The sequence below is a fragment of the Delphinus delphis genome, chromosome 15 (assembly GCF_949987515.2).
Source record: "Delphinus delphis chromosome 15, mDelDel1.2, whole genome shotgun sequence".
NCBI classification, from domain to species: domain Eukaryota; kingdom Metazoa; phylum Chordata; class Mammalia; order Artiodactyla; family Delphinidae; genus Delphinus; species Delphinus delphis.
This window is the reverse complement of record NC_082697.1, coordinates 7,583,687-7,601,566: the sequence shown is the minus strand read 5'-3', so window position 1 is coordinate 7,601,566 and position 17,880 is coordinate 7,583,687. Positions and strand designations below refer to the sequence as shown.

The 17,880-nt window shown below is 43.5% G+C and overlaps 1 protein-coding gene across 3 annotated transcripts in view; it reads left to right on the top strand.

Annotated features, from left to right (window-relative positions):
- The window catches only part of DOK5 (docking protein 5), a 141,813-nt gene extending 124,803 nt beyond the window's left edge, over window positions 1-17,010 (top strand). For all 3 annotated transcript variants that reach the window (XM_060032658.1, XM_060032657.1, XM_060032659.1), the window contains exons 7-8: window positions 7,392-7,512; window positions 16,200-17,010. In XM_060032658.1, coding sequence (XP_059888641.1) covers window positions 7,392-7,512; window positions 16,200-16,264 — 186 coding nt within the window. In that variant the 3' untranslated portion in view covers window positions 16,265-17,010. The remainder of the gene's footprint in view (window positions 1-7,391; window positions 7,513-16,199) is intronic.
- Window positions 17,011-17,880: the final 870 nt, after the last annotated feature.

Below are 17,880 nucleotides of genomic sequence, written 5' to 3'. Positions count from 1 at the left end.
GGGAGCGCACCTGTCCAGTAGGTGGAGGAAAGGTGGGCCCAAGAGCCGCTCTGCAGACCTCTGTTCAGACAGGACGATATAGCTCCTGTCGTCAACCCACAATGATTACAAAACTTGTTCAACAGCATTTGCATCTCACTTCCAGAGGATTTGGTTACTGTCACTTAGCGTAGCAATTAGCATTTTAAGCGGTTTGTATTGATTAAATGAACGTGCTTCATCAAGCAGAAAGAACCCTGAAGAATGCAGCAGATGTAGTTATCTCAATGAATTACTCCCAGCACCAAACCGTACAAGCTTGCTAGAACTTTACAAGAGTGTTTGATAAACCTCAGAAATACAGATTTACCTCAAACTGGGTAAACAGATCACATACTACACAAACACATGCTGGATTTTATGTCTTTTTAAAAAAAATATCGTCTAAGACTATTGTTCTCTTTTAAGAGAGGCATTTGGTCTGGAATTTGTAGGAATAAACCTAACATTTTAAAGATTCTGTTCAAAACACGTTTACTATTCATGAGATAGTTGGAGTAATTCTCTCTGGTTAGAAATTTGAAATTAAGGTTAAGCTTCTTTGAGAGCTGTTTTCTACTCTCCTTTTAAATTCCCCTCGTTTTCATTTTCTAGTAAGTGTCATCTGGAGAGGATCAAGGGGCTTAGGGCTGGGGCTGGGGAGGGCCTATAAAACGACAGTGTGTGAAGTGGGAAGATCTTTCCTCTCTACAAGCCTGTTCTTGGAGGAGCCGGGGCACTTACACATATTGCTCAGCGCCTTATGCATAGTTTCAAAGTTCTTTAAACTAGTGCATGGAATGGTATGCAATTGAGGAAAAGAGCTCTGATTTCTTTGAAGATTTCAAAAGAAGGCTTTTGGATTAAAATATTTGATTCAGGGCTTCCCTGGTGGTGCAGTGGTTGAGAGTCCGCCTGCCGATGCAGGGGACGCAGGTTCGTGCCCCGGTCCGGGAGAATCCCACATGCCGCGGAGCGGCCGCACCTGTGAGCCATGGCCGCGGAGCCTGCGCGTCCGGAGCCTGTGCTCCGCGGCGAGAGGGGCCACAGCAGTGAGAGGCCCGCGTACCGCAAAAAAAAAAAATATAATAAAAAATAAATAAAATAAAAGATTTGATTCACACATGATATAGAATTGTATAAAATGTTATCCAGTGTAAAATAAGTCTCTTTCCCGTGCTTAATCATCTCAGGTTCCCAGTTTACTTCCTCGGAAGCAAACCCATGACCAGCTTCTTTTGCATCCTTCCGGAACGTCATATCCCTTAATAGATATAAAGGTATCTATGTATTAATAAGTACATTCATTTTCTGAGTATCTACTTTGTGTCAGACCCTGTTCTAGGAAGCAGGAGTACAGCAGAGAACAAGAAACAGTCCTTTGGTTCAAAGAATGTACTCATTGTTATGGAGAATGAGACAGTCATCAATAGATAATAAACATAAAACTGTATCAAGAGTTGGTGAATGCTGTGAAGGAGACTGCATTGTAAAGGACAGAGAATGAAGGAGGTTTGTTGCCCTGATAAGGTGATACTCTGGCAGAGAGAGGGGGGAAGGGAAGAGTGGAAATTTCTAAGGGCCAGTTTTTTTTTTTTTACATATATGTGTATCTGTTCTTTTTCAAATTCTTTTCCCATTTAGGTTATTACAGAGTATTGAGGAGAGTTCCCTGTGCTATACAGTAGGTCCTAGTTGGTTATGTATTTTAAACATAGCAACATATAACATGTCAATCCCAAACTCCCAGTCTATCCCTTCCCCCATTCTTCCCCCCCTGCACCAGGTAACCATAAGTTCATTCTCTAAGTCTGTGAGTCTGTTTCTGTTTTGTAAATAAGTTTGTTTGTATCCTTTTTCTTTTAGATTCCACATATAAGCGATATCATGGGATAGTTGTCTTTCTCTGTGTGACTTACTTCACTCAGTATGACAATCTCCAGGTCCATCCATGTTGCCGCAAATGGCATTTTTTCGTTCTTTTTAATGGCTGAGTAATATTCCTTTGTACATATGTACCACATCTGTTCCAGGCAGAGGGAACAGTAAGGGCACAGGCCCCGAGGCAGCGCTGTGCTTTGCATGTTCAGGTACAAAGCTGTGACTCTGAAGCAGATGAAATGAGAAGAGGGGTAGGAGGTGTTGTCTAGAAATAAGTAGGGGCCACGTCCTATATGATCTTTCATTTGTGGTCAAGAGTTTGGATTTTGCATGGGGTCAGTTGAGAAGTCATTGGAGGGTTCTGAGAAAAGCTGAGATAAGTTGGCTTTACTCTTTTTTTTTTTTTTTTTTTTTTTGCGGTATGTGGGCCTCTCACTGTTGTGGCCTCTCCCGTTGTGGAGCACAGGCTCCGGACGCGCAGGCTCAGCGGCCATGGCTCACGGGCCCAGCCGCTCCGCGGCATGTGGGATCCTCCCGGACCGGGGCACGAACCCATGTCCCCTGCATCGGCAGGCGGACTCTCAGCCACTGCGCCACCAGGGAAGCCCCTGGCTTTACTCTTGAAGGGAGTACTCTGGCAGCTGTTTGGGAAAGACTGGGGGTGGGTGAGGTGAGAGTACAAGTAAGAAGCAGAGTTAGGGACTGTTTCTGTCATCTGGGAATCCAGGTGAGTGCTAATGGTGTGGATCAGGTTGGTGGGGAGGGAGGTGGTGAAAAGTGGATTCTGGATACATCTTGAACAACAGGATTTGCTGATGGTTGAACTTTCTTGTAGGATAGAGAGGAAACAAGGTAGTCTCAAAGGTTTCTCTTCTTCTTGAAACAGAGCAATGGGTTGAATGGAAGAACCATTTACCTAGAAGGGGAAGAGCTTTTAGGGAGTGAAGTGTGAGAAACGATGGTTCTGGTTTGTACATGTTAGATGAGAGATGCCTACTGGACATCTAGGTGGAAGTGGGGAGCAGGCTGTGAAATACAGGAGCCTGAGGTTTAGGGGAGAGATTGGAGCTACAGATATGCATTTGAGAGTCATCAGAGTGTGGATAGACAGTATTTAAACCTGTCCCAGTGATGACGAGCTCTCCCCACCAACATACATAGATAAGGAATGGTGGCCCTTTGGTTTTAGAATTGTTTCACGTCACTTCATAAAGATCTACCTTTTTTTTTCGTTGTTTTTTTTTTTTGCGGTACGTGGGCCTCTCACTGTTGTGGCCTCTCCCGTTGCGGAGCCCAGGCTCCGGACGCGCAGGCTCAGCGGCCATGGCTCACGGGCCCAGCTGCTCCGTGGCATGTGGGATCTTCCCGGACCGGGGCATGAACCCGTGTCCCCCGCATCAGCAGACGGACTCTCAACCACTGCGCCACCAGGGAAGCCCATATTCACGGAATTGTGAAAGCATCACTGCAGTCAACTCCAGAATATTTTCATCACCCCAGAAAGAAACCCATCTCCTTTAGGCATCATCCACCCAGCCTTAGGCAACCACCAATCTGCTTTCTCTGCATTTGCCGGCTCTGGACCTTGCATGTAAATAGAATCATACACTATGTGGTCTTCTGTGACTGGCTTCTTTCACTCAGCATCAAGTTTCCAGCTTCATCCGTGCTGTAGCGTGTGTCAGGACTTCATTCTTTTTTATGGCAGTCCTCTTCTTTCTTATTTGTTTAGTTTTATTGTCTGTCTCCTTAGGAAGGAATGTTCCATGAGAGAGGAGCTTTTGAGGCTTAAACGCGGGGAGGGGTGTGTCCCGTGCCACACAGCTCATCTGGAGCCCAACCTGAACGGGAGCCCGGGTCTCCTACCCCATGGTCGGCTCCCTGCCACCCTCGGCAGCACAATGCTTTGTGTGTCCTTGAAACCCAACCAATTACATCCGTTGATTGATTATCTCAGGCCACTGGGCAGCGTCAGAACTCTCTCAGGCTGCTTAGGAAGAGACCTACGTGCATCCCTGTTGTTTAGGGGGGAAGTTTGAGTGTTGAAGTACAAGAAGGCATTTCTTTGACATTCACAAAGCCTTGCCTTTCTTCCCTGGTGGGATCTTGAGTAACACTGTTAGTAGAATGAATAAATGTGTCGAGCTGAACTCCCCGCCGTTGGACTGTCCTGACTGCCTGTGCATACACACGTAAGCAGGTCTTTCCCCGAGGCCCTGCTTCTGCTCATCACTTGAATGCAGAGTAGAATGATGCAGTCTTATTTTTTATTTTTTTTAACATCTTTATTGGAGTATAATTGCTTTACAATGTTGTGTTAGTTTCTGCTGTATAACAAAGTGAATCAGCTATACATATACATATATCCCCATGTCTCCTCCCTCTTGCGTCTCCCTCCCACCCTCCCTATCCCACCCCCTAGGTAGTCACAAAGCACCGAGCTGATCTCCCTGTGCTATGTGGCTGCTTCCCACTAGCTATCTATTTTACATCTGGTAGTGTGTATATGTCCATGCCACTCTCTCACTTCATCCCAGCTTACCCTTCCCCCCTGCCCTGTGTCCTCGAGCCCATTCTCTGTGTCTCCGTCTTTAGAATGATGCCGTCTTATCACCACGTTCCCCACAGCCCCTGAGAACCACGTTAGTTTAACCTGGACCTGGAGCTTCGGCAGGAATTCAGCTCTGGGCTAACAGTGCTTCTGATTTGCTGGGTTGATTAGGATTTATTCCCTGGGCAAGAGCTGGGTTCATGGGCTCATTTATCCATCCTCTATTTGTTCAGCCTTCAGGGGCCCCACTTAGGTGTTGGGGACACAGAGAGAAAAGATATAATCCCCACTTTCTTGGAGTGCATGGGCTACAGGAGGAGGTGGGCTAGTTTAGCTGCTGTCACAAAACAGTGAAATGATCAGAGAAAGAGCAGAGATGTGGGATGTCTGCTAGAAGCACCTGGTGTCATGAAGGGGGAAGAGTCATCAGGAGGTGATTCCTGAGCTGCCTCCTGAAGGGAAGGTAGGTGTTAGCCAGGTGAGGAGTGGGGGCAGCTCTCAGGCTGAGGGATCAAGGCAGTGGTGGGGAGGGGGGAGGGGGGAGGCACCACAGGTGGGTGGCAATGGCAGGCCCCCTGCCATAGTGCGGCCTGAGATGGGAAGGGTAGCAAGCTCAGAGGGGAAGGGTCACTTACAGCAATAAAGAAGGATGAGGGCCAGCACAGGGAGATCAGCTCGCTGCTTTGTGACCACCAGAGGGGTGGGATAGGGAGGGTGGGAGGGAGGGAGATGCAAGAGGGAGGAGATATGGGGACATATGTATACGTATAGCTGATTCACTTTGTTATACAGCAGAAACTAACGCACCATTGTAGAGCAATTATACTCCAATAAAGATGTTAAAAAAAAACAAAAACAAATACGTCCATATAATGGAATACTATGTAGACATTAAAAATGCTGTTATAGGGCTTCCCTGGTGGCACAGTGGTTGAGAGTCCTCCTGCCGATGCAGGGGACGCAGGTTCGTGCCCCGGTCCGGGAGGATCCCACGTGCCGCGGGGCGGCTGGGCCCGTGAGCCATGGCCGCTGGGCCTGCGCGTCTGGAGCCTGTTGCTCCGCGGCGGGAGAGGCCACAGCGGTGAGAGCCCCGCGTACCGCAAAAAAAAAAAGAACAAAAAAAGAAGTGCTGTTGTAGAAATGCCCACATGCTAACAATACATTGTTCAGGTGAAGAAAATGAGTTATAAAAAAGATATGATATATTTGAAATAAAAAGAAGCATGGGGCAGACACCTTCCAGCTAGACTCTTCACCACATGACTTCCTGAGTCTTCTCAATCTTCGAGAATTCAGACATTTTTGCATTGTTAAATAAGAAGACTTTTCTCAGCATACTTCTCCAAAGACAATTAAAATGCCTCTTTCATAAAATTAGATATTGTTTCAAAGGTTTAAGGAAGAAACAGAGAACTGGCTTTGTAATGTTCTCTATGACACATGACATTAGTGTCATTTTATTTTTGTTCCTAAATAAGCTTTCTAAAAATACAGTCAGATCATGCTGGGCTGCAGAAATATATTCACAGTAATATAGTGAGTAATTTGAATTTAACAGCTATTTCCCAAATACTTGCTTTATATTAAAAATTTTATTATATTAAATATAATCCCTTTACATTGAGAAATTCTTATAATCAGTACCTTGAGAATTCAGTTTTTTTCCTCCCTTTATTTTCTTGTATTCCATGTTATTGAAGTTGAATGTCAGCAGAAGTCACTGGTAAATAGATTTTTTTGGTTTGTTTGGTTTTGGTTTTTGCTCTTAAACTTTTGAGACTTTTCGTTTCTGCAGAAATAGAGAAACAGCCACAGAACCTCTCTACGAGCTTTTGTTTTCAGCTTTTTGCCCTTTTGGTTTAACAGGACATGTTTAGGAAGAAATGTCCCCATGAAACCTAGTGCTATGTAATTCTACTTGGAGACTCATTTTGGTAATTGTGCTATTGTGATAAAGAATCCAATCCATCACATGTAAATTTCTATTCGCCTCCTGCCCATCCCACTAAGCTGTCTTCTCTTTGAATCTTCCCCCCCGCCCCACCCCATGTGTTCGAACAGGCCATTGACTACTCCCCAAAGACCTGGGGCCTCACACTGTATCTTTCAGGATGGATATTCCTAGATGTTTGGTGCCAAAAGCTACGACTTCCTCTTCATCCCTCAGTGTCTGGAATGAGGGTCAGGTGCTTGTAGGGGCAGACAAGGCTCTTTTTCTTATACTAGTGATAAAACCCAACTCAAATCAGCTTAAACGGAACAGAAATAATCGGCTTGTATAATTGAGAAGTCCCAGGCTAGTCTCTTGGTTCAGGTAGGATCCAGGGTCTCAGTGGAGCTTGTCGGGACTCTCCCCTCCTTTTCTTGGCTGTCTCCTTTGGAATAGTGTCCAATGACTGGCATGTTCTCCCTTTATTGTTCCAAGATAGGCTCCAGGCCCATCTGCTGTCCTCTTAGCAACCCCACAAAAAAACTCATAAACATTTAATTCAACGGGTGTTTCTTGTGCATCTACCACGTTCCAGAAATAATCTAGACCCTGGGATTCAGCAACGAAAAAAAAGAAAAACCCCTTAATTTACCTCTACCGATTCTCTCTTCCACAAAAGTCCTGATAAATGTCCCCAGGGATTGTGTCTTATTGGCCTGACGCAGGTCACCGGGTCACACCTAGAATCAGTGGTGGGGTCTGACCATAACGGAATCGATTGAGCTGGAGGGAAGTTCCCCCAAGGAAAATCAATGCACTGTTGCCAGCCGGCTGAAGAACGGATGCTGCTAAGTCAGTGAAACCGACAGCCGTCCACCACCACCATGGGGCCGTACGCACTGATTGGCTGACGGGCCAGCTCGTGCTTCTGCAGCTCCCTGTGTGGAGCTCCCTGGGTCAGGTCTCTCGCGGCCCCGGGGTTGCTGACACACGCTCTCTTCCTTGACACAGCTCCAGATGAGGATGAGTGAGCGGGCCGCCTCGCTGAGCACCATGGTGCCCTTGCCTCGAAGCGCCTACTGGCAGCACATCACTCGGCAGCACAGCACGGGGCAGCTCTACCGCCTGCAAGGTGAGCGCGGGCGGACTGTGTGGGGTAGGGGAGGGCTGGGGGCAGATGGCTGGGGGGGGAGCGGTGGGGAGAGGGCTCAGCTCCTCCCCTCTAATGCGCGTCAGGCTGGTGAGCCCCCTTCCTCCCAGAGCCTGGCCCCTGTCGAGGGGTCTCACTCCCCATCACAGTGTCCTGGGGGGAATTGTTTAAAATGCAGATTCTTGGGCCCTCACCCCCAGAGATGCTAGATTTTAAGGTGTAGGGAGCGGCTGAGCAGCGTGCACTTTTAACGACCTACACGGGGTCTGGGCACGAGGTCTGGCCCGCGGTTGGGGAAATAGTCGAGCGGACTCACGTCTAGCAGCTCGGCATTCCTTGGGAGCATGCCACTGGTGGTGCGGACATTCGGGCCCCCCAGGACCTCGGAGGGTGGGGCCCGGCCCCGAATGTGTTACCAAGCCCCCCGGTGATGCTCATGACTCTCAAGCCTGGGACCCACGCTCTCCTGGGAAGGGAATGGCCTGGGGGACGGGGAGTCCTGGGCTCTGGTTCTGCTGTGACTCTGAGCCAATCCTAAGAGGCCCCTTTTCCAGAACAGTGATCTCTGGAGCAGGGTACACAATGGCCCATGGAGGGACAAGGGGGACAATTAGAAAAATGTTAAAACATTTTCTTATCCTTTCAGATGTATCTTTGTATGTTTTATATATAAGGATACCTGTGTATATGTAACGTATAAATAAATGACTAGGCCTGTGTAGGGGGTTCTTGCTGGAGACCTTTTCACTGATGAGGCGCAGAGATCCCCAAACATGGAAGAACATCTACGGGGTGGAACCTGGTTCGTCTGCAGAAACTTGCTAAATGAATGAATGCAAGAACGAATGAATGACCACAGGAACCAGTGGCCCCGGCCATAAATACCTGCTCTCTGTGCCCTGGTCACCCAGCCTTCCCTGCGGCCCTTTCTACTGATCATCTGTCCCCCAGAGAGCTTTTCCTGGTTGTTCTCCCTGGAATTCTGTGCCTTTCCCCTGTCTGAGGTGACTCTTCGTCATCCCTAGGTCTTACCTCCAGGGCCCTCCCTGACTCCAAGGCAGGTCCCCCAGACTTTATCATAACTGGTGTGGAATCTCTGGTCGTGTGTACCCCTAAGATGCAGACGAGGGCACCCTCTTTTACAGCCCCACCACAGTTTTCATTTCATATTTAATTGTGTGGCCAGTTGACTCAGGACTAGCTCTTCCAAGAAGCAGTAACACGAAGGAGGGCTGGAGACCTGTGTCTTTGTTTTTTCCTCGTTATTTTATCCCCCAGTGCCTTGCATGGAGTCCACGAATATTTGTTGAATGGCCGTATAATGTTAAGAGGGCAGTGAAGGTCCTTACATTCTAGGCTTTATGACTGTAGGCTCTGTTCACTTGTGGGGAGCATGGCATAGTGTAGATGCTCAAAAATTATGTCCTGAGTGCCGGTAGGAGTGACAAGTGACTGCCTTGATAATTGATAAATAAGCTTACCTTCCAAGACACATCTACACAGAGAGGGAGGGTTGGGTTAGATCAGGTTGTTATAAATGCCATTGGTTTCACGTCAGAACAAATTCAGAAATTTTTGCAGCATTTGACTTATATCATCACAGTTTTTGTCATTTACATATCGCTTGTACCATTATTCAATTTTCTTCCGTCTCTTCTATTTAAATATATTTATTTTTAAAAGTATATTTTTCTGTCTTTATACTGCTATACCAATTACCTATATTTTTTCTAACACACAATAAGATGAACTGTACAAATACCAATAGTAATTCCTGAAGGTTTAAAAGAAGCATGTGTTATGAACATATATTCACAAAAAGCTACGGAGTTGCTTTGTAACTTGACTGTCTACACAGACCCAAATAATCTTTACAAAAAAGGTATGTCTTTTCAGATTCTGTGTGTCTGGAATGCAAAAGAAAGTTGAGAACCAAAGTGATGTAGGCTTCGTAAAGAGAAAATGGATAAATTGCTTGAATTCCTGAGAGACAGCCTGGTAATTTGAGAATAGTCAACTTGTATCAAAGTTGATGAATCACTGGATTTCCCCAGAATGCCATGTTTCGAAAGATGAGAGTGAGGATGTCATGAATATTTAGTATGTGTTGCAGTTTCAGAATTTATTAGCAAATATCCCAGAGTTTAAAAATCCTCAGGACAATCTGGACAGAGAAAATGTCATATGAAGAAGACGCTCACTTTACAATCCTTACTTTAACTAATCTAACTCTCTTTAACCAAAACGAGTAGGCATTCGTCAGAAATGATTTAAGGCTAAGGGTCTTATCAGACCCTTTAATATTTTAAAACATCTTCTTAAGTTTAAAGCAGATGTTTTAGCTACTGTTAGCATGCCGTTTGTATGCTCCTTGGGTTTATACAACTACCTCTGACAATGTCTACATCTGTTTGCTACGAAGAAAACAACTCTGTTTTCCAGGATACAGACGTAGTTTTTTTAAACCACGACGACAAAAAACGCAGATTTACGTGCATGCAAAAAGCCCAATTATGGTTGGAAAACCATACGTAGCTGACAGGTCTGGGATGATCATCAAAGACGAGTGACCCACTAATTCCAAAATAACTGTAGTGATAATGTTATGTTTACAAGTGGAGAAGAGCAACGCAAAACCTCACCGCAAAGGAAAAAAATCATGTTCTTTGAGAAGTTTCTGTTGTTTTTGTCAAAAATAGCAAGCCACCAACCAAATGACTCATCAGAATTGGATTTGGGTTTATTTGATAAATCTTTATCTTTAGGTTTGTTATCTATTATTTTTATAATTCAACACTCAAAAGGTTCAGGCAGACCTTGGATATTCGGGGTTCGATTCCAGACCACCTCAAAAAGGCGAATATTGCGATAAGGCAAGTCACACAAGTTTTCTGGTTTCCCAGTGGACACAAAAGTTACGTTTACGCTATACTGTAGTCGATTAAGTGTGCAATAAATAGCATTATGTCTAAAAAAGATGTACATACCTTAATTTAAAAATACTTTATTGCTAAAACATGCTAACCGTCATCTGAGCCTTCAGCAGGTCGTAGTAGTAACATCAAGATCACAGGTCACCATGACACATATAATAATAATGTACAAATTTGAAATATCGTGAGAATTACCAAAATGTGACACGGAGACACGAAGTGAGCAAATGCGGTTAGGAAAAAGGGTGCCAACGGACTTACTTGACGTAGGAGTGCCACAAATCTTCAATTAAAAATATGCAATATCTGCGAAGCATAGTAAAGTGAAGCACAATAAAACAAGGTTCTTGCCTGCATTACTGTAAACTTAAGTTCAAGTTTATTGGTATGGATTTTCCAAATGAGCACAGTAGTAATACTTACAAAACAGTCATTTGAAGATAGTGATAGCTTAGTTTCTAATGAAATAAATAACCAGTGATGAGAAAAAAATGCCACAGAATTCCCTCAGAGACGATGGGTTATCAGACTTTGTGATTGATAATTTTATAGGGTTTTGAAGATGATTGTGTTCTAGGTTTTGAAGATGATAATTAAAACTATTATTGTTTGCTCTTTGTTATATAGTATGACCTTCACTGAACACAAATTTCCAGTAGAATTCTTACATTATTCCTGTTTTGACTGCATACTGATACTCACTGAAATGTCCTATTATCTTGGAATATTTCTGTGCATGAGAATGGCATTGTAATCGCTTCATTTTTTTTTTTTTTTGCTTCACATATACATTTTTTGGTACCAGTTATTTCATCAAATTATTTGTTTTCACATACTTTTGTTCTGTGTAGGAATTAATGTAAATGTATTTTATTTTGATATTTACTTTGTACCGATGTTTACTGAGATATTTCCTCACCAGCGTGTTCTGTGTAGATTTGTCCATATTTATTTTACCTTGTGGATTGCTTTTTAGTCGCCAGCATTCATTAAGATACAGTGCTAATACGTGCTGTGTATGCAGTTTGGGGGCTCAACTTACCAGTAAATTTGATAGATTAAAAAAAATGTTCACAGACTACCTAAAATTATCTTGCTTATTATCAGGGGTGGTCATTTACACAACAAATAAATGGGATAAGTTCATCTATTCCACCTGTACCACCTGCTCTCCTTCTTCCCTTCTGCCCACCCCCAGAAAAAAAATGAAATTGAGAAAAACTAGTAACGTCACGACCCCGTGTGCCATAGGATGAGGTTACACAGCACGTAATTTCTTCTTGTTTTGCTGGTATCCATGAGTTGTAATCCTCTGGCCAATTCACCTACTCTAATGTATTTCAAGCCGACGTCTTCTGACAGATCTGGTGGTTATTCTTGGAAATCAGACCCTTACGAGGGAATTTATCCAACTGGTCTGAGAAAATTTTCTTCTCCAAATTTAGTCCTAGAGAGTCACCTGCTGGTTGGTTTTGGAATTACCACCTTATTATTGCCGTTTCTGGTGGAGAGAGGAAGGTGCTGGTTCGGACACACCCACCTACACTAAGACGTATTCAATCCACCCTCACTGCTTCTCCCACCCCATTTGCCAGTTTTCAAAACTAAATGCTCTTCTATGTTTAGGTATATATAGAGTCAACTTGTGAGGTTTATCATGAAAACTGGGAAGGAATTCATGAAACGGAAGCATTCAACAGTGTGCTGAGCACCGTATTCACAGGATTCTTTTAAGAATTCATTGTATAAAATAACCAGAGTCATCTTTTTCCAGTTGTCTTCTGTATTGTCCTAACCCTGGTCGACACCACCTTCCTCCAGAAAAGTACTATGCTCCAATAAGTTTGGGGCAAAATGCTGCATGTTAAACTCTCCTTTAGGAGGTTCAGAAAGCAAATCTTTATTTTTCAGACTCCGAGATGTCCTGTAGTAAAAGATCTGTTTAGTCTTGCTTAAATCAGAGCTCTGCAAATTTATTTGAAACATGCAGTCTTGTCTCTCCTTCTTTATATAAACAAACATTAACATACCTCTAGTAAAGTGCCAGGTTTGTTCCATACAAGGGAGACTGGACGTACTCATTATCTTTATAAAAGCTGCCATTTCTTGAGGATCCGCTGTGTTCCAGGTTTTGCACTAGGAACTTAACATAGTCTCATTTAGTCCACAAAGCAGCCACCTGAGAGTATTTTACACCCATGTGCAGCTAAGACACAGGATCTGAAGGGTTAGTGATGTGTCCAGGATCACCTATCTAGTAAGGAGTTGAGGTTTTCATCTCTCCATCCATTCACTGACGCATTTGTTTATTTGGCAAATGTTAATTGAGCATCTACTTTATGCCAAGCACTGTGCTAGGTGATGGAGGTACACTGGGGCTACTAGACAGGCTTGTTTCTGCCCTCCTACAGCTTATAGTCGAAAGGAGAGTCACAGTCAGTAATTACACACATATATTTAATTTCAAATTTGGTCCATGTCAGGTTGAAAAGAAAGTGTTTGTAGTAGAGAAAGGTGAAGCAGAGCTGTTGTCGGTTTGGGGAGGATGATGACAAAGGGACTTCTTTAGAGGGGCTGCAGCATTTACCCCAAGATCTGAAGTCTGAGAAGAGACAGCCATACTGAGAAGCAGGGAAAAGCATTGTCCACAGAGAGATCAACAAGTGCAAAGGCCCTGAGGTAGAAACGAGCTGGCATGTTCAAAGAGCAGAAAGGAGGCGGTGTGGCTGGTGCACAAGGGCCTTTAGGAGACAGCGGGTGTGTCCAGCTTCACGGCGATGTTCTTCTCAAATGCCCTCACCTCCTCCTCAAAGTTAACATCTTAGGAATTTTGCTCTTAATCTTAAGGAGCTCCGTTGCTCAATATTTTAGAACCTTTCTGTTGGAATTGCCTTGGAAGATAGCATCCCTTGTTTCAAAAAAAAAAAAAGAAAAAATAGGCACGTATCATTGATCAGATGTGACTTTAGATAATTTTAGGAAATCAAAGAGTGGCATCAGATGTTTGCATCACTCTGCGGGACATCTTCAGTGTTGCTTATTTGGTTCACTTGGCAACAGCTCGAGTTGGCAAGAGTGGGACTATCTTCTCCGTTTCAATGAAGGCGGAAACTGAGACCCTTGGAGGTCGAGTACTTGCTCAAGATCACATAGTCACTGGGCGAAGGGACTGACATTAGAACTTCAGTGTTCTGACTTGTAGTCCAGGGCTCGCTCTTTCTTTTATCATATGTCCTTGCCTTTGGGAGGAAGTTCTGCTCCTCCCGAAGTGTTTCCAAGACAAATACCATGTGATGGAAATAGCTCCTCCAGCGGGTTGGTTCCAGGCCATGCGATTTACATTTTTATTTTAAGGATGATAGATTCTTGGAGCAAGTGGCTACTTTGGAGGAGTTAACATTGGTTTTTCTTTCTCTTTTATAATCTATTTTTTATTGAGGTATAGTTGATTTACAATGTCGTGTTGATTTCTGCTATACAGCAAAGTGATTTAGTTACACACATACATACATTCCTTCTCACGTTCTTTTCCATTATGGTTTATCACAGGGTATTTTATATAGTTCCCTGTGCTCTACAGTAGGACCTTGTTGTTTATCTAGCCTATATATAATAGTTTGCATCTGCTAATCCCAAATTTCTAATCCACCCCTCCCACCCGCCTCCCCCTTGGCAACCAAAAATGTGTTCTCTATAACACTGATTTTTCAGTATTAATTCTAACACAGTCACATACATTGTATATGCAGCTGGTAAGAGAGAAGTAATAGATTAAGATCTGAGCAAATGTGAAAAGATGACAAATAAACCAGGGTCTCAAGGTCACATGTCTGTAGGGGCCAGGAGGACATGCCAGGACTGAGTGGTGGGGTCCCTAGTAAAAAATGGCAGGGAGAGTGCAGGCCTAGAAAACAGGGACATCCACCCTTTACGGGAAGTTTGCAGTCATTCAGCTATTGACAAGCAATTCCAAATGTTCCAAGCCCTGCGCAGGCCAGAGAACAGGGCTGGGCCCAGATGGTGTCCACAGGCCAGTACCAGCTTGTGACCTTTGTGTGAACTGCAAAAATGTAAAAATAATCTCTCAATCCATCTCCTGGCTTTAAGCTTAAAAACAGTATTCCAACCAAGCCAGGAAGTTTCAGTTACCCATCATGATAGAAGCTGCAGGTGTATTCATTTCAACTTGACCCCAAGTGAATGCTGTCAGTCAGTTTTCTTGAAAATTTTTAGAGTCTCAGGAGCTACCGTTGAAGGTTCAGGAAGGGCTTTGCACTTTACTGAAGACACGGATTTTGCATCAATATTGTTTGCATGCTGCCTACTTCCTGCAGGGAATTTTTATCAAACTGTAATAAAGATTTGCCTGGATTTTTACTTGTAGGATTCAAGCCCATTAATGCAGTTTCTCTACGTTATAGCGTGTGCTTATGTGTGCGTGTGTGTGTGTGTGTGTGTGTGTGTGTGTGTGTGTGTTGGAAAGAGAATAGAATTCATGTCCAAAATGGCTCGGAGGCTGGAATAAATGATTTCTAGTGATTTGGGATATTTTAATATTCAAATTACTTTAATAATCATCACTGCTATTGTGTACCAATGACTGTATGACTAGAGTTTCTTATGGTTCAGATTTGAGGTTTGCAAATGTCTGAATCCACGATTTCTTATGTCAGAAAGAGACTCAACTGAGGTGTGATGGAGGCCGGGGCTGTTGGTGATAATGAGGTAGAGCTTAAGGCTTAGGGGGCCAGAGGCCACTGTGAACCTTTTTCGCTAGGTCCAGTGTTTTGAGCGCGTGTTGGTGGGGCAAACATGCTCCACTTAGCTGGGGTCCCATCTCCCTGTGTGTTAGGCCGGCTTGATCCACACATTTGGTTCCAGGAATGCTGTACTGTTGTGTAGGTTTTGCTTTGCTCACTTCAGAGAGCTGTTCACCTGGTCTGCAGTGTGAATTCCTTTGCTTGTGGTAACGCTTATAGCCAGCAGATGGTGCTCTGTCCGCAAGAACTGGAAAACTGGCCTCCTGGCCAAATCCAGCCTGCTGTCTGTTTCTCTTCACGTTTCCTTGGAACATTCACGCCCATTCCTTACATATTAACTGGTTGCCTTTGTGCTACAGGCAGCAGAGTTAAGTATTTGCTATGACACCATACAGTCTACAAAATCTAAAATATTTCATATCTGGCCCTTTATAGAGAAAGTTTTCAGCCCTATCCTGTGTCACAAAGGGGGCTCACAGTTGCCTCGTGTGTTGCCTTCCTGGCTTCTTCATTTTTCTTGGTTTGGAACTTAAACCTGAAATAATAAAGGCTAAATGGATTTTAAGAAGTCCTCTTTTACTGCAAGATTTCCTAGGTATAAATATAATATTGTCTTACTTCTGGTCCGGTTTCCAAAGAGTGTCCTCGCCAAAAGATTCCACAGTCCTTTGATTCCATATCATCTCCTCTAAATATTCTGGGTATAGGAGTTGAAAAAGACGAAACATTAAGGAGGAGGTTGTCCTTAACTGCTACTGGTCTGATCATAGCTCAGTGCAAAGGCCACATGCAAATGAGATGTTAATCATACCATCTCTTATGACTTTCATTTGCATATCCCTGTGAGTGGCCTCTGGGAAAAAAATCCCGTGTCCTATGTTACTGATTTCCACTATAGAGAAACTTGTGACTAGCTAATCTGGTTGTGGGCTTTCTTGAAATATAACTGCCGATTTCTAAATCTTTTTTGGAAAAGATGTCACCAGCCCTCTGAAGCTTCATCGAACAGAGACTTTTCCTGCCTACCCATCTGAGCACTGACGGAACCGCCAAGAATTGCTGTGTGACATGCTTGTGATGTGTCAGGCACAGATCCACCCGGGAGGTCAGAGGATGACCTCGAGGGAAGCGCTGAAGAAAAGAAGCTACACGTCCTGGCTAACTGCGTGGTCCTTGGGAAACTCTGCAATACCATATTTTGTCTTTTTCTTTTTTTCCTTTCTTTTTTTTCCCCCTTAAAAAAAAACTTAGCATAATTGAAACCTTTTCCTTAAAAGGTTTTTCTTTTTTCTTTCCTTAAAAAAAACTTAGCATAATCGAAACCTGTTCTATAGATATCGACGTTTTCTTCCTCTTTTACAGTTGGACAGAAAGGAGTCGATGCCACAAAATGATTTTCTATTGTAGATACCATGTCCCTGGCACCTCTCTGAATCTATCCTTTTGCCGGTTCTTGTGGTTTTTCCTTCTGAGTGTTTCAATTGTATGACAGTACTGACAATAAAATGGCTCTCATTTGTTATTCGTTTATACCGTATTCCTCAGTTATTGATATTATGGTTCCGCTTAACTGTTGGCCATCATATTTTATTATATTCCCCATTAGTTAAATCAGTGCTTTAACTCAGTATTACCTATTATGTTAATAAATCACCTTTCCAAGCACCCTTTATGTTCTTTATAGGGTTACAATTTCTCTCTCACACCATCTCCCCTCTCCCTCCTTTTTAAAAAAGCCTTTATTTTGTTTGGTGTACTTTCCCAAAACATTTTAAAATAAAAGATCATTCTTCACCCATAGGGTCGTGGGATTCTGGCTATATGGTTTTCTCTGTATCTCCAGTGTTTCTGAAGGTATGTGAATATTTGCCTTATGAGCCATGAGCGTGGTTTGGCATCGCGTTTGATGGAATCCAACCATTTATGCGTTTTTTCACTTGTTCATTCAGCTGGTCTGTGCTAAGCATCTACTAGACAGAGTCAGGAGACAGAGAGATAAAAAGACACAGGCTCTGTCACGAGGGACCTTAAGTGCAGAGGAGTATGACAAGGAAAATAGAGACACAATTTCAATACAGAGTGACATCTGCTAAATGGACCCCGAGAGGTGATGTACTTCGAAAGAGATGGTCACTCTATTCCCCAGGTTTTCCCACCAGGAAACTGCCAGATGGGGATCAAGGCTTGTGAGCTTCTGAGGCTAGAATTGCTATAAAACTGCATGAGAGAGCGGAGATCGTGTCTGTCTCGGTCACGACTCTCTTCCCAGTAGCGTTGCCAGATAAAATATAGGACATCCAATTAAATTTGGATTTCAGATACACAATGAATAATTTTTTAAGTATAAGTGTATTGCATGGGGCATAACTGTACTTAAAAATGTCCATTGTACATCTTAGATTCAAATTTGACTGGATGGTCTACATTTTTCCTTGTTAAGTTTGGCAATCCTATTTCCCAGGCCCTAGAACTGTGCCTAACACGTAGCTCATGCTTGAGAAATAAGTGTTGAATGAATGGAGGAATAAACTCCTATCCTTGGGATAGAATTCTTTCTACAAGGGGAGGCAAATTAACATTGATGGTATGTATACATTCTCAGTGTCAGGCCCGGGGCTAGCCCTTCCAAAATGATTATTTTCACTAGGAAAAAAAAT